Raw genomic sequence first — 23,385 nt, 5'->3', positions numbered from 1 at the left:
GTTATCTCAGCACAACATATTAAAGAGGCTTTCCTTACTCTACCTTGTATTTCTTGTCCCTTTATCAAGTATTAAATAATTGTATGTATGTGGGTCAGTCTCTGAATACTCAATTCTATTACATTGATCTGACAATATGTCTTTATTCCAATACCATGCTGTTTTAATGACTATTGCTTTTAATACTATATAAAGCTGGGGAAAGTGATGCCTCCTATCTTCTTTTTCCTAAGAGTTGCTTTAGCTATTCATGGGCATTTCTTGTTCCTAATGAATTTTAGGAGTATTTGATCCACTTCTTTAAAAAATGTGATAGGTTTCCTTAGAGGAATTACATTAAATATGTACAATGCTTTGGGAAATATTGACAACTTAAATATGTTAATCCTCCCAAATCATGAGCAGGTATATGTTTCCACTTTCTTGTATTTTCTTTTATTTTTTGAAGTAGTGTTTTATAGTTTTTTTTTGTATAGTTCTTTCACCTCTTTCGTTAATTTAACTCCAAGTTACTTGATTTTCTGTGGCACTATTGTGAATATGATTTTTTTTAATGTTAGAGATGTACATTTTGAAAGCAGAAATTTTTAACTTTTCATATAGTAAATGATCCTTGCAGTCTTTAACTTTGGAAGAAATTCTCTATGAGCTATGATGGGAACTGAGCCATAATTTTAATCATTCACTCTAAAATCATTTCACAGCATTACTTACACATTAAGCATAGTTTATTTTATAACTTTCTTGTACATGACAAATACTGCTTCTAAATGTTTTTTGCAGATGACAATTACTATTAAATGAAGTTATGTCTTAGATTGTGTGGGATTCAAAGTAATTAAAATGGCAATCTTGGGGTAGTAGAGATTTTACACTGAGTGCAGATATGGGAGTAACCCTTGAGATCACAGGGTGCAGCCTAAAAACAAAAAATGAAAAAAAAAAGACCATCTTAACTATAATACTTTACAGGTGCAATGCAATCTCCATCAGAATTCTCATGGCACTATTTAAGGACATAGAAACAAATGCTTCTAAAATTAATTTGGAACCATACAATTCACAGAATAGCAAAAGCAATTTGAGAACGTAAAAGATGGAAGGCATTTCAGTCCCTGATTCTAATCTGTACTGAATAGCTAAACCATTCCAAGATGAATGCTACTAGAAAGAACTCAATGGAATCAATGGAACAGAATTAATAATCCAGGTCTATACCCTCAAATGTGTGGACAACTAATTTATGACAAAAGGGCTAGGCATATGAAGAGAAGCAAGGAAAGTCTGTTAGGTCAGTAGTGCTGAGTAATTAGGTTAGCACAGTTGTATTTCAACCCCTATCTCACGTTGTATGCAAAGGTTCATTCAAAGTGGATTAAAGACCTGGTTACCAGAGCCTGAGAGATAGTACTGTGGTTAAGTCAATTTTCTTACATGCAGCCAACCCTAATTTTATCCCTGGTATAGCATATAATCTCCAAGCACTACCAGGAGATTCAAGCACTACCAACCACTACCAGGATATTTGAGCACAGAACTAGGAATAAGTCCTGAATATCACAGGACTAGTAAGGCACAAGTGAGTATCCCCCGAAAAGATCTTAATTTCAAACCTATTTCTTGGCGCTGGAGCAGTGGTGCAAACAGTAGGGCATTTGTTTTTTTGTACTCGCTAGAAAGGATCGTAGTTCAATCCCCCAGCATCCCATATGATCCACCAAGCCAGGGGCGATTTCTGAACGCATAGCCAGGAGTAACCCCTGAACATCACAGGGTGTGGCCCACCAAAAAACAAAAATAAAACACACACACACACACACACACACACACACACACACACCCTATTTCTATGTAACACATGGAAGAAAAGAGGCAAAATTCTCTAAGATCTCAAGCACAGAAGCATCTGCCAATCTCAATGTCAAAGAAAACAAAAGCAAAAGCAAACAAATAGAACTGTATCAAACTAAAAAGCACTACAAAATAAGTGAGGCAAACATAAAAAGACACCATACTATTTAGGAGAAAATATTTGCACGCCATACATCAGACAAAGAGTTAATTTTCAAGGTATTTAAAGCACCCTCAATGCTCAACAGACTTAAATAAAAACAAACACCACCATTAAAAATTGGGCGACATTGATAGGCATTTCCTTAAATTAAACATCAAGATGGTCAATGGGTACATAAAAACTGTTATCACTAAATATTTGGGAAATGGATGTTAAAATGACAATGAAATATCACCACACATCAAGAATAGTCCATATGTAAAAGACAGAGGCAAAAAGTGCGGTAAGAGAGGAACTCTCTTAGCTACTTTGGGAAAATGATTTTGAGATATCTGAAAGCATTATGAATAGAACTGTGATGGGACCCAGTGATTACAGTGCTGGGCATCTACCCTAAAAACAAAAATATTAATAAAAAAGACATACTTACGTTTATCATAGCATTATTTATAATAACAAGAAAATGAAAACAACCCAGTGCCAAAAAAAATAAATAGATGAATAAATGTAGCATGTATATATGTACAACAATGGAATTTCTACTCAGTTATGAAAAAACACCAAAATTTTAGTTTGTTGCAACTTTGGCAGATTTGGAGAATGTGTGTTAAGAAAAGTGAGATAGGGGCCGGGTGGTGGCGCTAAAGGTAAGGTGCCTGCCTTGCCTGCGCTAGCCTTGGACGGACCGCGGTTCGATCCCCCGGTGTCCCATATGGTCCCCCAAGCCAGAAGCAACTTCTGAGCACATAACCAGGAGTAACCCCTGAGCGTTACCGGGTGTGGCCCAAAAAAAAAAAAAGTGAGATAGAAAGTAAAAGAAAAATATCTGATAGTCTCAGTTAGATCAGGAATAAAATATAAATAAGGGAATGGACACTTGTCAATGCAAATAAACCCTGAGACTTGATCAATAACCAAGGAGATTAGTTGATGGTGGATGTTTCTCTAAGAGTGGACTAAGAAAGGGAGAATGGAGGAGGGGAATAGGGTAGAAACAGTGAATTTAAAATGATTTTCTTCAGACTACCCAAATCGTCATTTATGGTATGTCCTTCACAACCTTTTAGAATGTAAATTTAAAAATATTATAAAAAGATGATATTTTGTTGCTTAATATTACATACATAGACTAATATCTTGAAGAAAGGATGAGGAAGACAGATGTGGAGCTGCGGGGTTTAAGCAAGTTTATTTACATTTTGTATAAAGATTTGGGTGTCCTAGTTGATGCCTGGGATGTGTAAATAGATGTGAAATACTCTCAGATATTCATATTTTTTATGTATTCACTACTGATGTCACCTATCAGCACTAGGGTTTATCATATGTTTTAATGTCCAGTCTGGAAGTTATACTACAGGGAGTTGATTTTTTTCTTTTAAACATTTATTTGGTTTAGGTAGTTACAATAGTATGTAAGATTTTGGTATTGATATAAAGAATTATTTCACCCCATCACTGCCAAAGTGTTCTCAACCTTCTACCACTGTTTCTCCATCATCTCTAATCTAGTCTTTCTTCTCTCTCCTTCTCCTGCAACTTGGTGATTTGGTGATTGGTTTTATTTTCCAATGTTAATATTTGGTTATTGTTTGGTAGTGTCTAGTCTCTTATTTCATCTCTTTTTTTTTTTTTGGTTTTTGGGCCACACCCGGTAACGCTCAGGGGTTACTCCTGGCTATGTGCTCAGAAGTTGCTCCTGGCTTGGGGGACCATATGGGACACCGGGGGATCGAACCGCGGTCCGTCCAAGGCTAGCGCAGGCAAGGCAGGCACCTTACCTTTAGCGCCACCGCCCAGCCCCTATTTCATCTCTTTATATCCATAGATCAGTAAGTTCGTCCAGCGTTTTCTTTGTTGGTTGGTTGGTTTTGGTTTTGGGACACACCTGATTGTGCTCAGTGATTACTCCTGATTCTGTGATCAGGTATCACTACTGGTGATACTTGGGAGACCTCATGGGGTTCTGGGGATCAAGCCCAGAGTTTATTGCATGTAAGGCAAGCACACTGCCTGCTATTCTATATCTCTGGCCCCAATCACTATAAATATTTTATTATTTTGTTGTTTGTTTTGGGCCACACCTGGTGACTCTCAGGGGTTACTCCTGGCTATGTGCTCAGAAATTGCTCCTGGCAGGCTTGGGGAGCCATATGGGATATGAGCATTCGAACCACCATCCATCCTGGGTCAACTGTGTGCAAGGCAAATGCCATACAGCTGTTCTATCTCTCTGGCCCTGGGTTGTCATATTTTAGAGAATAGTGTATGTTATATGATGAAAAGGAGATAGTAAATGGCAAATTAGAGAACTGGCTCTACTAGTGAAGAACTCATATATTCATTGATATGCATGACACAGACAACCCTTGTTGTTCATTACTATACTGGAATTCTTTGTTCCAGATACAGACAAGCAATTTTTTTTTAAGGATTCTTATGGATGAAGCCAGAAAGATAGCAAAAGGAGTAAAATGCTTGGTCTTTATGTTGGCTGATGCTAGTTCAAATCTCCCAGTACCAGAGTACTGTCAGGGATCACAATCGAGCACAGAAACAGAAACTTGTCTCTGGGAACTACCTGGTATGGCCCTAAAAGCAAAACAAAACAGCTAGCAATCAAAAATAATTTTTTTTTGGGGGGGGAACCACACCCGGGGATGCTCAGGGGTTACTCCTGGCTATGAGCTCAGAAATCACTCCTGGATTTGGGGTACCACATGGGATGATAGGGATCAAACCCAGGTCAGTTCTGGATCAGCCACATACAAGGCAAATGCCCTACTGCTGCGCTATCACTCTGGCCCCCTCAAAAAGAATTTTTAGCAAGAAAACCTTAACTGGCTTGTTCAGTGTGTGTTAGGGTCTTAGTTTCCCTTGCTACGCCTTCAACTGTGTTTTGTTTTTGTTAATCTAATTTGGATTGCAATGCTATGTAATTTCAGAGGCCTAGTTTCACATAGTTGAATTTCTTAGTGAATGTTTGTTGATTGTGTTGACCACACAAATTTTGGAGGAAAAAAAAATCTCAAAGTCAATTAGTCCCTCATTTTGGTGGTCCATAGGGTTATTTATCTCCTTTTTCTTTTGCCTTGGAAATTACATTTCTTGTTTGGGAAACACCTACTGGTATTCTTATCTGAGAAACACATTCTGGTGTTTCCCAGATAAGAAATGTAAGTGGAATATATTATTTAACTGGGTCATACCTAGTTAATTAGAAGCTATTAAGACTCAAAGAATTGTTTTATATAATGAATTTGCTGTAACTGTTACTGTCACAAAGAATTGTTTTTTCTTGAATTCCAAGGCTGTCAACATTTGTAGCTGACGACAAGTGCCAATAAAAACTAAATTTATTCAGAGTTTTTTTATGTAAACAAGGAAAGTAACTTCAGCCCTTTGTTGCTACAAAGAACCTTGAGGTGACTGCCAATGAGAAGAACCCCAGTGTCTAGTTGAAAATATCCTTAGTAGTTAAGGAGTTAAGTGAGTGTGTAAACTTTATCTCATGTCCAATGGACCTGTGGTTTGCTGATTAGAGACTCCTGTAAATGATTGTTAGAGACTTGTCATTGATAGGTGTTGCTAGTGGCTGCGTTTTAGAAGCCAGTTGATTCCTCTGCAGAGCAGGGCAGCATCCAAAACTTGCATCAGGTCTACTCAGGTCTTCCTGAAAAATCATCAAATCAGTAACCATGGGTGATGAAGACTACAGTGAAATATATGACACGATCCAAAAAGATGGCATGAATGGTGTTGCAGACAAGCAAGAAGAAAATGAAGGTCATCTTTATGATTACATCCAGGAAGAATTAAAATCAGAAAACAATTTATATGTCAATGAGCAAGAAACCCATGAATATGACTTCGTTTCCTCTTATACTGTTGGGGATGAGGAGAACAACATGGTTTCTTCCCAACAAGACGGGGAAGGTTACCTCCTGCCTGATGTGTTGTCTTCTGAGACGAAAGATCTTCAACAAGATGATCACCAAGAGTCAACTGAGATGAAAGATATAAACTCAGAAGATATATATGCATCAATCAACTATGAGAAATATGACCAAGAGGAGTACCAGGATGTGAGTCTGAAGAAGGAAGAAAATCTGCGTCCTTCACCCCGCACCATCCAGGAGGGCAGTGCTTTTTCTAACTTGGAAGATCCTCCTACCTTCTATTCTGTCCATGGTCGTTTAGAAGAAAATGAAGCAGATGACACAAACCCTGAGATTATCCTTTATGTGAAGGTAAGGACGGTGAATGACAGATATCACTCATTATGCAGATGGCATTACTTGGTGCTTTATTTCATTTTTTACAACCACGGGAAGCTATATAGAGTCATGTTTCTTGGGCCTCACTATAGAGTATAAGAAGACAAATGATTGTGTAAGTCATTTCAGTTTTTCAGCAACGTTCAAAATGTAAACTTACAAAGGGCATGTACGCGTACTAAGCTTTGAATTTTTTATATCATGAATGAAACTTTGTTAAAAATTCACCAAGGAATGAGTATAAATGACTGCTAGAATCTACTCAATGGACCAATGTTCAGTAAAATTATTTTTCCGTCTGGTTAAATTTCATTGTCCATATGGTCTTTGAAAATGAAACCAAGACTTAGAAGAAATCAAATCTAAAGATGGGTGCTTGAGTTTCTTTTTTAATGTTTCGAAGGTCATAGATAATGCAGCTATATGGTCAATAAATGTTACATGATATGGAATTTGCCCTTTTGTCCTGATATAACTAAACTACTTGATGGAGTAAAATGATTATCAAACTAGTAAGATATTTATTGCAGTGTTAATGTTAGTGCTCATAATACTAAAGCCAAGTCAAATCCTTGGCTGGCTTGATCTTTGATTAGAAGGTAAATTATGGTTATGCATATGATAAACTTTTTTTTTTTTGGTTTTTGGGCCACACCTGTTTGATGCTCAGGGGTTACTCCTGGCTAAGCGCTCAGAAATTGCCCCTGGCTTGGGGGGGACCATATGGGACGCCAGGGGATCGAACCTCAGTCCTTCCTTGGCTAGCACTTGCAAGGCAGACACCTTACCTCTAGTGACACCTCGCCGGCCCCACATATGATAAACTTTATATAAAAATTTCAGCTGAAAATTCATCTTTATAATTAAGAAAGCAGAGAACTTCTCCCCTAACATACCAACAATATTTATATTTGGCCTTTTTTAGACAACATCTTACTAACACTGCTACTCTTTTCTAATAAAAATATTAACTTATTAAAATCCAGTTCACACTCATTTCTTCTTTTTCTATTCCAGTAACTCTGCTAATGGAAATGCAATTTATTTGCTAATATAATGCAATGCTATCATTTACTTTGCCCGATTGTAGTTTTCTGGATAAATCTGTCTCCTTCATTCTACTTGATCCTTTAAATAAACAACCAACAGAAGGTTTGGTATCTAATGCAATTTGATGGCTATTGTGTTGAGTCTTTAGAGGATAGAGAAAGGGGTGTGTAAGACAGATTTCTTGTGGTCAAGAAATCAACAAAGTGGCTCAGGAGACAGACTTGCACATACATGGTTGATCTGGTTGATAAGAAGATTTAATGGAATGCTGTGGGTATTTCAGAAGAGGATGTGGAAGTGCTTATGGAGGCACCAGAAGAGGCTTTAAGCAGCTTTCTAGCCTCCATTTCCACTTCACTTCTGTTAGTTCCATGACCCCCAAGGTTTCTAAGTGTGAGAACTATGAATTTTGAATCAAGATAGAAGAATCCATGTAGTCTCATGCAATGAGCAAGATGGAACACCACTGTTTTCTGCTCATCAAGAAATTATTTGTAAATTTTACAAATCACTGATTTAACCAGTGAACTTGCCAAACAATGTATGGGGGGCGGGGGGAGTATTGGCATCCCCAGCTGCTACCAACAACTGAAAAACTGCTTGATAATAATATATAGTTTCTAGGCTACTATCTGTACTTCCCTAAAGTTAGTATTGGTTAATTTACTAATAATTAAACTCTTTAAATTATGTTCCTTTTCATAATATAATTACGTTAGTTAAGAAGTCATAGAATGTGCTGCTCATCTCAGCACTTTGGTGTGAATTTCATTTTCAGAAATTTAAGCAGCATTCAGTGAAAAGAGATGTAGATATAATGCCTGCTAGTCTCTCCCACCCACCCACCCCTGCTGATTCTACATTCAGTGGTTAATGGAAATGCAGTATGTAAAGCAGGGTAGGTCTGGAATGCTCTGCATGCCATTTATATAATCTACTTAGATACCTTTCTCTCCTCTTCCCAATGGAGGTGCAGGAACCTTTGCTTTGGCCTCCTCACCATCTTCCTACAGGCTTTATTGCTTTTCAGTCCGTCCCGGGGGTTATTACTCTTCTAGGTTGTGTGTACATCACGGGCTGCATCTATGCCAGTACTGAAGGGTGTATATTTCCACCTCTTTTGTAAAAGTCAGTAAAGTGGCCATATTAGTTTGTGGCATTATATTCATATAGGATTTTTATAAAGCCTCAGCTATTTAATAACTTCTTTAACAAAAGCATTATTTCTGTGCACTTTCAATACATTGTTCCAAGGATTGGGCTTATACCAACGAGGAAAATGTAATAGTGGCTCCCTTGCATTTTGAATTGTAGTTGGAGAGACAAATGATAGGCAAAAAAATGAGTAAATATAGACTATGCCCTGTGTAATATGGGTATAAAGAAATATATAGCATGGTCTAGGAGATTGCTCAAAAGCTTTGCATGCATGATGGCTTGTGCTTGTGCCACTACTTACATGGCCCTCTGAAAGAAGGTGAAAGAAGATAATGGTGTATTAATTTTCTGCCGCTACTACCATAAATTAAGTGGTGTGAAAGAACACAAAAGTCTTCTAGGGTTCTAAAGTTCACTGCGTCTATCTTACTTCTGAAGGTTCTAGTGAAAATCTCCTTCCCTTCCTCCCTCCCCTCGCCCTCCTTCCTTCCCTCCTTCCCTCCCTTCTTTCCCCCCTCTTTCCCTCCCACCTTCCCTCCCTCCTTCCTCTCTCCCTCCTTCCTTCTTTCCTCTGTTCTCCCTCCTTCCTTCTTTCCTCCTTCCTCCTTCCTTCCCTCCTTCTCTCTTCCTTTCTTCCTCCCTCCTTCCCTCCTTCCCTCTTCCTTTCTTCCTCCCTCCTTCCTTCCCTCCCTGCTTCCTTCCTTCCCTCCTTCCTTCCTTCCCTCCCTCCTTCCTTCCTTTCCTGCTTCCTTCCTTCCCTCTTTCTTTCCCTCCCTACTTCCTTCCCTCCCTCCTTCCTTTCTCCCTCCTTTCTTCCCTCCCTGCTTCCTTTGCTCCTTTCCTCCCTTTCTACTTCCTTCCCTCCCTCCCTTTCTCCCTGCTTCCTTCCCTCCCTGCTTCCTTCCCTCCCTCCTTCCTTTCCTCTTTTCCTCCCTTTCTACTTCCTTCCCTCTCTCCTTCCTTTTCTCCTTCACTATTTCTCTTCATTCTTTCCTCCTTCCTTCTCTCCTTTCTTCCCTCCTTTCCTCCTTCTCTTCCTTTCTACTTCCTTCCCTCTCTCCTTCCTTTTCTCCTTCCCTCCTTCTCTTCCGTCTTTCCCTCCTTTTCTTTCCTCCCTTCTTCCTTCCTTCTTCCTTCCCTTCTTCCCTCCTTTCTTCCCTCCCTCCTTCATTCCCTCCCTCCTTCCTTTCCTCCTTTCTTCCCTACCCTCTTCTCTCCTCACTCCTTTCCTCCTTCCTTCCTACATATTTAGTACATAGCTGATTATGTACTAAATAAAAAGTAAATAAAATACAAGTAAAAGTAAATCAAAGCAGAACATAGTAGTAATTACTATCCTGGGAGAAAACTAAGATAAATAAATTTAAAATTTAAAAATTTGGGGAATTATAACCAGTGGTGCTTAGGACTTGCTTTTGGCTCTGTGTTCAAGGAACACTCCTAGTGAGACTCAGGGGCCCATAGGCTGCATGCTAGTCTTAAACACTGTACAGTCTTAAACACTGTATCTCTCTAGTCTTTTTATTATTTTTGAAGATAAGAGGTTTCTAGGTGAGATCTAGGGAAAAGTAGGTCTCCAGTGAGAGTTGGAATCCACTCTATAATGTAACTTAATGGTTCAGAATTTGGGTTGTAGATTTTGAAACTTGTCTTGCTGTTTTTGTTAAAATGGAGGGAGTTATAAGCACTTTTTTTTAGTTGCATCTGAATGTATATAGAAGAAAAAGAAACAAGAAGAAACAGATTAAAAATCAAGAAAAGAAGAGATATATTGATGACAATGATAGATGTATATTGATGTTTTGTTCAATGCAAAGGAAGAAAAGTATTATGATGATGCAAAGAAAATGATTTAAATGGATTCCATTTATCCTTCACAAAATCAATAGAACAGATGCCATTGACTGTAGATGGCAGTATACATGTTAAGATAAATTTTAATGTTAGTGTATGTGGTTTGAAAACTGGGCTAGATGACCTGTAGAGATAATACAGTGGGTAAAACACTTGCTCTGCCCAACCCAGATTTTATCCATAACCTCACAGATGGTCCCCTGAGCCCCACCAGGAATGATATCTAAGCACAAAGCAAGGAACACTATTGGATGTCTCCAAAGAAAAACAATACAAAGGCAAGTAAGTTAGATTTGTAATTTGCTTTCTATTATACTATTTAGTTTCTGTCAGCCTCAAAGTTTACTGGTAAAACACTTGTGATAATGATCAGTTCTCTGAGGTTGATATGACTATTAAGTAATAAAGTTAATTTAAATTGATACAAATATTAAGTAATATAATTTATGCAAACAGAGGTATATAAATAATAAAAGATAAATATGGGCTACAAATAAATACAGCAGGTAGGGTGCTTTCCTTGTGTGCAGCTGACCTGGATTTGTTTCTTGGCATCTCATCTTGTTTCCTGAGTCCTGCAAGAGTGATCCCTGAGCACTGCTGGGTGAGGCTCCAAAATCAACCAAATAAATAAATGCTCATTGTATATAGAGGCCTATAAAATATTTATTAAGATGAACTTGAACTCACAGAATAATAGATTTTAGGGCCAGAGACATAGTGGATAGGGTGATTGCCTTGCACAATGCCAACCAAGTTTAATCTTCAGCACCCCATATAGTACCAAGTTCTTTACCTTAGAACCAGGACTAACCCAGGAGCATTTCCAAATGTGGTTCCAAAACAAAACAGTATATATAATAGTTCTTAATTTAAGTATAATTAGTAGAAATTTATAAATGGTTATGTTTATCTAAACATAGTATAATATTGTGAAAAGAACTAGGAAATGCTAAACTCTATCAATAATTTATCACAAAACATTTCTAGACCTGGTATGCAGTCATTTTCAGATATTAATTTTAGTCTTTGATTCCAGACTATATGGATCTTATCAGGGTATACAGGTATGAAATCATTGTTACTTGCCCTAGACAAATGCTTGATAATGATTATAAGCCCTAAATTCAGTGGTGGTTGGAGGGACCAATAGGAATTAGATTAATTCATTTCTACCCATTGCATCCTCATAAAATCTGTACCTTGGAAAGCATCTGCTATTGACCAGGCTCTCACAGGGACTCTCTCAGCTTCATAGACTTGGGTACACTTAGGAGGTACTATTCACAGAGAATGTAAATGGTACACCCTAAAGTTAGACAGCATAACAGTCCTGGTTACTGTTTCTTACCTAAACAACCTGGAATCTCTGTTCTCAAGGAGTGTCTTCCTCTGATTTGGTTCATTATAGTGGAAAGTACTACAGAACTGTCAGTAATAGTCATTAGGAAACAAATAGTATTCCAGAGGTCACCTTATCAAAAAACAAAGTAGTGAACATAAGGTATAAAATTTTGGAAAATTATAATTTGAATAAAAAAGTTAAGCACTATTTCCAATTAATTCATTTAATTAATTTCATCTAATTCTCTTTTTTGGGGGGGCCACACCCGTTTGATGCTCAGGGGTTACTCCTGGCTAGGTGCTCAGAAATCACCCCTGGCTTGGGGGGACCATATGGGAGGCCGGGGGATCCAACCGCGGTCCTTCCTTGGCTAGCGCTTGCATGGCAGACACCTTACCTCTAGTGCCACCTCGCCGGCCCCAATTTTATCTAATTCTCTTTTTTTTTTATCTAATTCTCTTAAGTGTTAGTATTTTCTATGTAGCATGATATATACAGTATTTTTTGCAGTAATATATATTTAAACATTTTATTTTAGGCGACAGTGTTGATGACAACACTGTACATGATAAGGTTTCACAGATACAATGTCCCAACAGCATATCTCCATCGGTGTCAACTTTCACCATTTTCTCATATCTTCCTATACACCTTTCCCCCCATAATAAATTTTGTTCTCTGTAGTAATATATTGATTTAATTTGAAAATGAATAAATATTCATGTGTAATATGTATGAATCTATTGTGAGTAAAAATTTAATATAGGATGTCTAATGAAAACAATGTGAATGCTGATTCATAAATTTTCCTGCCTTTTTTATTATCATCTTGGGCTTGAGACTTTTTGCAGGGCTAAGATCGAATTGGGAATAGTTATCCTTAGGTTCTTATTGGAAAATTTTTTTTATTTGTTTGTTTTGTTTTGGGGCCATATCCTATGGGTTACTCCTGGATATGAGCTCAGAAATCACTCCTGGCTTGGGGGACCATATGGGATGCCGGGATCGAACCGAGGTCTTCCTGAGTCAGCAATGTGCAAGGCAAACACCCTATTACTGCACTATCACTCCGGGCCCCTCTTCTTGAAAATTTTTACAGCAATGTACTTAATCCATTTGTCTGCAATGAAGAAGCATACACAACTTCTTCATTGCAAATGATAAACTATAAAAATTCCACTAAGGTAAATTAATTATACATAAATATTATTTTAATTATGTTAAGAAAATGAGGGAAATGAGGTGAGTTGGTTGTTGAGATGGGACTCAGAGAAGAAGCCAGTATTGTAGGTAACATGCTCGGCATAAACAGAGGCACAGTTGATAGAAATGTGTGTCTAGTAACTGGAATGAAGAGAAAGTTGGTTCAGAAAAGATAGTAAGGTTGCAAGAGTTTCAAAGTTAATTTTTTTATTTTACTATTTGGATCATAAATGGCAGTTTTCAGGGGTCACTCCTAGTGTTCAAGGGTTACCCTAGGTCGCTACTAACAGTGTTTGGGTTGAACCTTGAACTCCTACATGCAAAATTTGTGTACTTCATCACTTTCAGTTATCTCTCTGACTTTTTGATGGCAAAGTGAGGAGCTTAAGATTTGTAATCCACTGTGGTCAAATAAAAATTATTAAAAAAAAAGATTTTATCCTAAAGACATCCAAGAGTAATAGAATACTTAGGGGACTTGGGACTGACTATAGTGGTATAAAACTTCCCTTGAGGGGGCCGGAGAGATAGCATGGAGGTAAGGCGTTTGCCTTTCATGCAGGAGGTCATCGGTTCGAATCCCGGCATCCCATATGGTCCCCCGTGCCTGCCAGGAGCAATTTCTGAGCCTGGAGTCAGGAATAACCCCTGAGCACTGCCAGGTGTGACCCCCTCCAAAAAAAAAAAACAAAACAAAAAAACAAAAACAAACAAACAAAAAAAAACAAAAAAAAACCCTTCCCTTGAATGTATGTTCAAGGTCTTGAGTTGGATCCCCACCACCACACAACCCCAAGTGTACTGCAGGATATCACCTCCAAACTAACAATGACAAAAAAATAAAAAAAGAAAATGAATATTTGGGAAGACTATGTTTAGTGGAGCAACAGAGAAGTAAATGAGAATGCATTTCCATCTACTATGTAGACCAATATCAAATTACTAAATTTTCTTTTTAGGAATTAAATATATGTATTTAATATGGGGCTGGAGAGAGATTATAGGGGAAAAGGAAATTGCCTTGTGTGCAGCCAACTCCTGCTCAACTTCCTAGAGCCACTTATGGTTCCAGAGTACAGCCAGAAGTCACTCTTGGACACAACCAGAAATAGCCGCCAAATATCATAGTGTGTGACTCCCAAAACAACACCTTAATAAATGTGCATTGTGAATAATACTATTTAAATGATTTACCCACTTAAAAATCTGGAAATTTCCAACTAGTTGGATTCCAAACAGGCAAATTCCAGTGGGAAAATTATCTAGCCAATATTATTTCTATATGTACCTATTTTTTATTGGAGAGTGGATACATGGATTCAAAATTTTGAGGATGTTGTTTTAGTACAGGTTCTAATAAAGAAATGTTTGTGTGGTTTAGGATAGTTTGACTTTGGTCTACTTAAATGCTTCACATTAATAAGAAGATGGGGCCGGAGAGATAGCATGGAGGTAAGGCATTTGCCTTTCATGCAGGAGGTCATCGGTTCAAATCCCGGCATCCCATATGGTCCCCCGTGCCTGCCAGGAGCAATTTCTGAGCCTGGAGCCAGGAATCACCCCTGAGCACTGCTGGGTGTGACCCAAAAACCACAAAAAAAAAAAAAAAAAAAAGAAGATGTCCAAAAATAGCTATAATCCTTGGAAGGAGCATTTTGTTCCATAGGCCTAGGAACAGCCTGCTCTAATGTGAGCAATAATAACATATCAAAGTATGTCCTAGGAAACATTTTTAAAAAGACAAAAATCTTAATATGTTGCATGTGCCAGTGTCCTTTCATGGAACCAGCCAAGCATACAAAATAGAACAATGAGAAAATTTGAACAAGTATTTTTGCTTGTGTCACGATGCCCTTTAACTTAGAATTCTGAGTGAGCTATTGATATTTTTGTTTTTGGACTCTGAAGAAGCATCAGATTTAAAAGTCTTGAGGATTTGGCTATGGGTGTTAAGCAATACATGTGACGCCAGGCAGAAATAATAACTAATTTAATGCATCCTAGTTCCCCAACTTGTTTGTGTGTTTCTTCATCCATATAATATATGTTCTGTCAATAGATATAGAAGCCAAACCAAACATGGTGACCAGGAGAAAGTGAGTAGTGTAAACACTAGGGAAAAGAGCATCTACTGACTAGGATGGGACCACCAATAAGAATGGGTAATGAGTCAGTGTGAGAGTAGCAGAGGTTGGATCATTTCTTGGGCTTCCATTTTATAAAGGGTAGGCTTATCAGAAAGTCAGCTCCTTAAGGGAAGAGACCATGTCTTGCTCTTCTACACAGTAGTGTTGTGTGTTTTTGTGGTTATCCTAGTGGGCATGTAAATGGCAGCCAAAGTAACTTGAAGTCTCAGATAACCTTCTCTTGCCTCAGAGTGACATCTTTTGAGACAAAATAGCAAGTTAGATACATACCCTTGTAGTTAGGCTTTAGTCTTCACCAATACATTCAAATCTAACTTTCAACATCATGGTCAAGGCTTCATATTTTGTTATTAACTGCTTAATAGTCTCTAGTCCTCTTTCGCTCCATTAACCCATCTCACTCATGCTGTCTTAGGCACACTGAGCTTCCACAAATCAAATGCTTTTAAGATGTACCTGGCATTGCCCTGCTGATAATCCTTCTGCTTATAGCATCTTCTCTCCTTTGTCTGACTATCTTTCTGGGAAGCCATTCTGGTTATTCTGAGTGGCACTTTCTCAGAATGTACTTTCATCTTAGTTGTTGAGGCACCGTAGGACAATCTTCTGGATCAGGGTATTTATAAAGGATTGAATATTCCTTGGGAGAAAGCACTTGCAGCCACATTGCATTCATCTGTGTGTTCATGCCAATATAATTAGCATGGCCCATTGTTTCCCTAGTTTGTTGAACAAAATTTAGGTCCGTTATTGTGAGAATAGTTTAGTTCTATTTACTTTTAAAATTTGAGGGTCACAACCTGCTATACTCAGGGTTTATACCTGTGGTGCTTTTGGGGAGCCATATGTTATGCTGAGAATTGAGTTGAAGTCAGCAAGCCAAGAACCTTACTCACTGTACTATTTCTCTGGCCTTATTCAGTTTTTTTTTTTTAATGGAAAGGTTATTTGTTTACTTTGGAAAGTTTGGTCAAGATTTAACCAAAGATCTTCTTCTCCCTATACTGACTGATATTAATGCCTCCGGATAGTGAATCCTGTAGAAAAAACAGTTGATAAAGAGGAGACATTTGTGCTCTCTCATCTGCTTTACCTCTTACTCTGTGCTAGAGGTCATTTGGTTTCTTCTTAATATTCTTTAGAGTAGGATTTTTTTTTTTGCTTGTTTTTGGGTCACACCCAGCAGTGCTCAGGGGTTATTCCTGGATCTATGCTCAGAAATTGCTCCTGGCAGGCTCAGGGGACCATATGGGATGCTGGGATTTGAACCACCGACTTTCTGCATGCAAGGCAAACTCCTTACCTGCATGCTATCTCTCCGGCCCCTCTGGAGTAGGATTTAAAAACAAAATTTAAATATTGATTCTGACACTAACTTATAATTTGAAAAAAATCCTTTGTACCCATTGGGTATCAGTTTCTCATCAAAAACATTTAAAAAAAAAGAAGCACAAATTAATTTCTTTAGCTGTTATTGTTGTTGTTTTTTGTTTTGTTTTGTTTTATGTTTTTGTGCTCTGTTTTGTTTGGTTGTTGTCTTTATTGCTGTGGTGCTTTTTGGGTTTTTAGTTTGATTTTTTTTTTTCGGGCCACATCCTTTTGATGCTCAGGGGTTACTCCTGGCTAAGTGCTCAGAAATTGCCCCTGGCTTGGGGGGAAGCATATGGGACGCCGGGGGATCGAACCACGCTCCTTCCTTGGCTAGCACTTGCAAGGCAGACACCTTACCTCTAGCGCCATCTCACAGGCCCCAGTTTGAGTTTTTGTATTGTTTTTCTTTTGTGTATGTTTTATATATGCATATATATAGTATATGTTTTTCTTCCTTTCCTCTTTCTTTTCTTAAACCTATATGTATAGCCACTATAAGGACTCCTCCCACTTTTTGCTTGTTTGATTTTTGCCTCTCCCATTTGTTTTTATTTTTCTTCTTTCCTTCAAACACATAACTTGAACCATTTTGTTCCGCCTCACAAACTGAGGGGGAAATAATGGAAGGTACTAAGACCAAACAGTCATATGAACATTGAGTAGAAATAAAAAATGATCAGACTTAGGTACCAAATCCAAAGCCAATGACAACAGGATCAATACTCAATCTACAACAAGCTAGACACAGAGGAGACCACTTATACTAGCATCCTGGGGTGGGGGGGGCAAAGAAGGAGGATATGGGATGTATGCTGGGTAAAGGAAGGACAACATTGGTGGCCCCTGATTCAATGTCACTATATACCTAAAATTTTACTGTGAATGATTGTAATCCACTTTGGTCAAAATAAACATTATTATAAAAAAAAGCATTTAGAATGAGTTGAGTTGAGAATCCAACTGTTTTAACCTACAGTGTATGGAAGCTTCATTCCCCTTCATTCCCCCTTAGAGTAAACTAAGTGGTTTATCTTCTTTGGAACCTCCACTTGATCACATCTTAAATTTAAATAATTGCTATACTACATTTATAATGTCATTTCTATCATCATCATTCAAAAGTATATGTTGAATATACTCTCAGGCAGTCTTGTGATTTTTTTCAGAGAAGTTATGGGGTAAGGAAGAATTAGTGAGTACAAAGAAACATATACTCACACATAAAAATTAGACTTTGACTAAATACTAATGTACCATGTTTAAAGAGCCTGAAGACATTTTTTCATCTTTAGAACAGGTTTATTTAGAATGATTCAAAATATCAAAGGCACAAAATTGAGAATATCTCTCTCATTAGATTTGCTTCAGGCATCCCATCTCCATTTCTGAGGCAATTTTATTCTGCAAATGGCATATATATATATGCCCTGAACTAGCTTTTAAAAATTCTTGCACATATATGTATATTAATATTTAAAATTCTTTGTCAACTCTCTATTAAATATAAATTGTATCACATTTTCTGTTATGTTCCTTACTTTGGAAGGGGTTGTGTCATTGAGATATAATTTACATATATAAAAATTAAGTGAGTTTAAGAATATACTTTAAAGAATTTTGACACATATATACACATGCATAAAATGTATAAACTATGATCATAATATGGATATTTTTTTATCTTTTTTAAATAATCCTACTTGCCAGTGGGGATGGCAATTATCTTGCATACAGCTCACCTGGGTTTGATACTTAGCATCCTCTATGGTCCTGGAATTTGCCAGAGTAGTTTCTGAGTGAGGAGCCCTGGAAACTGTCAGATGTGGCCCCAAATCCAAAAAGCCCCCCCCCCCCCCAATTTATACTTGCTTTTCAACATGAATTTTCTCCCAGCTACCCTCAGGTACCTGAAAATCATTAATTTTCCATCACTATAGTTTGTCCTTGAAAATAGTATCAAATAACTAAAAGTATATATATTGATTTTATATATATATATAAAAGTATATATATTGATTTTTGGGCCACACCCGGCGATGCTCAGGGGTTACTCCTGGCTGTCTGCTCAGAAATAGTTCCTGGCAGGCACGGGGGACCATATGGGACACCGGGATTCAAACCAACCACCTTTGGTCCTCGATCGGCTGCTTGCAAGGCAAACACTGCTGTGCTATCTCTTCGGGCCCTGTTTACTATCATATTATACTGAATTTTTAGTTCTTTTTATAGTTACTATACAATTAATGTATCTTATTGTTCCGAAAATATTTGTAAGTCTGTGGCTTGACTTCATTTCCATAATGGCATCTTTGAACTAAAAAGTAAATTTTTAATAAAAAAATTTATCTAAATTGGTACATAACCAGAAACTGGTTCCTTTCTTAGTATTTATATAGCACAAAATGTTCATAAATTCAGCATATGATGAATATTTGAGCTCTTTCCTCATTTTGATCTATTATTAATAATGATAAATTCATATATAAAGTTTCATGTTGATTTCTTTTTCTCTTGGGTTATCTTTAAAAGTTAAAAGTAATGTGTCATGTTTGACTTTATAAAAATAAAATATAAGGGCTGGATAGGTAATGTGACAAATAGGGTACTTGCTTTGCATGCAGCCAAAAAAGGTTTAATTCCTGGAACCCCAAATGGTCCCTCTTCTGAGCCCAATGTAGAGTGGTCCCTGAGCACAGCACCAGAAAGGAGAAAGCCCTGAACATTTCTGGGTGTGATCCAACACTGCCAACTTTCATCGGAAAAAAAATTTCAAAATATTTTAAAATTACACTTAGAATTTTATGAGATGTCTAATTGCTTCCTTTCTAGTCTTGATGTTGTCAATCTTTGAAATTTAGGCATACTAGTAATCATAGAATGTCACGGATGGGTATGACACCAAATCCTCCAAAATAAAAATAAAATGTGTGTTGTCCTTTACAAAGTTTTCTTCTAGTGAGTCCATGATAATCCTTAGAATACCCCCAAGGAAAGTGATCTTTATTCCCAACAAAGGGAAGTTTGCTTTAAAGTTACCCTTTGATGCCCAGCTCCAAAGTGTTGAGAATAAAGTTGTTTATGAATTATTTTGTATATACAAGAAAATCAGTGATTGACAAATATGCTTCCAGATGACTTTAACTTAAATATATTTGTTAGCCTTTCTGGTACATAGGGCATAAATTTTAGTGTGAAAACCAAGTGCTTTATGTAATTTTGTCAAGACAAAGATTAGAAACCTAGGCTTTATATTATGCCTCTTTATTATTCTTTCTAAGCAGACTATCTTCTTAAGTTTGTGGATCAGAAGTGTCAGGTTTATTTGAAGCTGTCAGCCTCTCATTATTGCAAAGGTTTGGTGCAGCAGTAACATGGCAACAGCCAAAATAAATAAGAAAATGTAATGTTTGGAAGCCACTTATATTCTGAGGTTTCGGTGTTAACAATTGTATAGTAAATATGTAAGGTGATAATGAATAGCTAACATGAGTGTTGGACTACAACTGCATGACTATTTGTTCCTCTACATAAATAAACTTTGTCCTGTTCTTTCTTAGAATAAAATAAAATAATTGGTGGAGTGTTTACAATATCGACCTTCTATAAACTGCTTTGTCTCTGAACTTTGTGTTTCAAAATGAGAGCCATTAGCCACATTGATTATTTAAATGTAAAATAAGTAAATTTAAAGATAGTGAAAGTTCAGTTCCTCATTTATATTATCCTTACTGCCAATGCTCAACAACTATATGTCAATTAGTTTGGAAAGTACAGGTTTGCAAGATTTAATCTTCAAAGAAACTTAGCTCTATAGGACAGAGCTAAGGTAGGAGGGGGTGGGTTTAGATCTGTAGGAAGGCCAATTAGTTATATAGACAGACCACTGTTCCCTTTTTTAGAAATAAAAGGACAGGTTATCTTGGTTAGTAAGATGAGTGTTCATACTCACAAAATAAAGATATATGAAAATTATTTACAGTGGCAAACAATATCTTTATTTCAGGTTTATATGAAGCTATAGGTTTAAATGGTAGTGTTTAACAAAGCTATATAACTATGCTTGATCCTGAAGGAGTCCACTTATTTATAAATTATTTTTCAATAAATATTAATGTATTTCTTATGTACATTACTTTATTATTGACATTATTCTAACTTTTTTATTGTAAGAATACAGTTTATAAAATATATAGCATATAAAATATGTTATCTATGTTATAGGCAAATCTTCTGGTCAATAGAAGACTAATAATTATTATGCTTCCAGGGATTAAAGAACTGAATACAGATTTTCAACAGCTGAAGGGGTGGATTGCCTCAGTCTATATATTGATAAGCAATTATAATAATCAACCCATGCAGTTTTTAATTAGCTTGTCAATATCCACTGCACTTTCTGAGGGTTGTGCAAGTTTATAAGGCAAATGTTATTCATAAAAACTGCAGTGACATTGAGGGCTGCAGATGCTGTGTCTCTAGCCATGAGGTCACACGTAGCATTTAGTCTGGAACCCTTCAGGGCCCATCTCCTCAGTCAAAACAACTTACAAATTGAAGCAGGGATGATTGTCTGGTGTGGAGGGTGTTAACAGAAAATTAACAAGGGTTAAGGCTGAATAATTTTCCTGTTATTGTAATGAGTTAGTATATCATAATAATTTTTTATAGCTGCAGTAATGATGATTTGGGCAGTGGTGGATTTTATAGTCAGTCTTACCCTTATCTCAGACAAAAAGGAAGTGAAAATTCTGGCAGATTAAATGCCTGGCTCAGAAAATCACTATCAGAAATTTCATGTTTTCTTGAATGCCAGTCAGTCCCTTGTTTGGAAAAAATAAAAGACTCTGGTGTGCTGTGCAAAAATATCAATATGAGAGATATCACCTGAATTCCCTCAAACCAACTCTTTTCAAACACTGGTTCCAAAGCAAAACATTCTTGGGTCTGTGGTTGGGCATGGGAGAATAATGAATACCCAAAGACAATGGAAACAAAGAACATGGTATTAATTAATGTATCAATTAAGGTATTAATTAATTAAGCTTGAGGCAGCTAAGGGATAGAAAGGGAGAAGGGCAGGGGGAGGTGGGGAATGCCTATGGTGCAACCAGGAGGAGGTCATGTTGAAAGGTGGTAAAAAGTGTATAAAATCCTATCAGCAACTGTACTGTAAGCCCCAGTGCAAAAAAATAATATAAAACATAGGTGTATCTCTCATAGAAACAGAAAGTGGGAGGCATATGGGGGTGGGAGGGGCAACTGTTGGAAGGAAATGGCCACTAGTGAAGGTTGAAACATTGTATCCTGACACCCAATCATGAATAATTTTATAATTTTATGGAGAATGTATAAAAATATAATAAAAAACCAAAAAAATAATGAAAACCCAGACTCGTTAACTCAGCAAAAGATTTTGAATGGGAACCATTGATTCGTTGACAAAAATAAATTTGGACATGCTGAAGGAAGCCCAGCTACCTAAGCTTGCATTTCCTAAAGTGGGTATCTAGTTCTCAAAGGTTGTAAATTGTCAGATCTCCATTAGAGAACTCTTCAGGGCAAGATTACAGAATGGAATGCCTCTCCCTCCCTTGGGTAAAGTTCTGCCAGCCTCCTGAGGCAATAGGTCCCAGCAGCCAATGCGGACAGCCACTAAAAATAGCCACAGTATAAAAGCCCAGCTCCTGGGCCTGCTGGAGAAAATAGAAAATAGTTCACTGAGAAAAGAAGCACAGGCTGTATGATAAAGCTTTGCCTGGTGTTCCCTATCACAAACATACCAATTCCATACATCAGACATGATGTATTCCCTGAAATTACTAATACCAACACCAACCAACTTGAATAGGTTGGACTGAGAACTGATTGATGTTCAGCTTCAACAATCAAAATGGATTTATTGGGTGGGATTAGAGAACTCTTTTTAGCTATGATAGATTTATAGTTATAATAGATTTACAGAAGTTGCCCCTTAGCAACATATCATTGTTCCATCTATATTCATTTATTTAGTTGCGGGGTCCTGAAGCCCCCCCAGGGGGGACCCGGCCAGCAGGAATTAGCTGGAAAGGCTTCTCAGACAACCGCACTCCTATTTTGCTGAGTAGAAGAGCAACCACACCTGTAAAAAATCTGAAAGAGGTTAATAATAAAGACCCAAGGCAGCGTCTCACTGTTCAAGGGTACCTTTATTGGCTACAGTTCCTTCTTATATAGTGAAGGAGAAGGGGGCAGTACAAAGGTGATGTCAGTCATACTTTTGGCGCGAAGGCCCATACAAGGCAAGGATATATTTCAGGTTTCAAGGAACAAAGAAATTTAGGCATTCTCTAAATAAGGAAGTGGGCAGTGGGTCTAGGGGGGCTGGATGACCTTCAAGTTATGATGAACGTGCTGTTTCCATGGAAATTTCTAGTGACCTTCCAGCTGCATTCCTAATTGCTTAACTATCAGGAGGTGGTGCGAGATGTGCCTGCCTCAGTGATCTTGAACAGACAATGTAGCATACACTTATTGATAATAGCCTAGTTCACTCCGAAATGTGGTCTTAAGGAGTGAGGCCTAGTTTCTGATAACGGTACCGGACAGTGTTGCTCTCCTCCGGGCTAGAGTTAATTATATCTACAGTTGCACATTCCTTTCTCTATAGCTCAAAAACTTACAGCAAGACTGCAAAATAGCTTTTAGGTGAAAAGCTGGAATATGGCAGAAAGAACAGCAAAATGGCCTCAAACAAGTCAGTCCCCAACATCTCCCCCTTTCTCTTCTAATAAAAGAAGGAAAGTCGTGAGCGGGTGGAAGAACCGTGTCTTAGGCATACAAGGTTTGACCAGGTCGGACACGGCCAAAGCCGCAATTAAAAGGTGGCTACAAACGCCGTGGGTGTGCACAGGGATCCGAATTATGTGTTGTAGCCTTTTAGGGCCGTGTCCTAACTGGGACCTTGCTAATCCCGTCGTAGGTATC

The 23,385-nt window shown here is 37.6% G+C and overlaps 1 protein-coding gene across 1 annotated transcript in view; it reads left to right on the top strand.

Moving 5' to 3' along the window:
- Positions 1–5,712: 5,712 nt before the first annotated feature.
- The window catches only part of CLIC5 (chloride intracellular channel 5), a 197,786-nt gene continuing 180,113 nt past the window's right edge, over positions 5,713–23,385 (top strand). Inside the window, exon 1 of the mRNA XM_049765513.1 lies at positions 5,713–6,264. Within this exon, the coding sequence (XP_049621470.1) occupies positions 5,713–6,264 (552 nt within the window). The remainder of the gene's footprint in view (positions 6,265–23,385) is intronic.

The sequence above is a fragment of the Suncus etruscus genome, chromosome 18, assembly GCF_024139225.1.
Source record: "Suncus etruscus isolate mSunEtr1 chromosome 18, mSunEtr1.pri.cur, whole genome shotgun sequence".
Taxonomy (NCBI): Eukaryota; Metazoa; Chordata; class Mammalia; order Eulipotyphla; family Soricidae; genus Suncus; species Suncus etruscus.
Note: the sequence above shows the minus strand (reverse complement) of the source record. Positions and strands in the feature narration are given on the sequence as shown.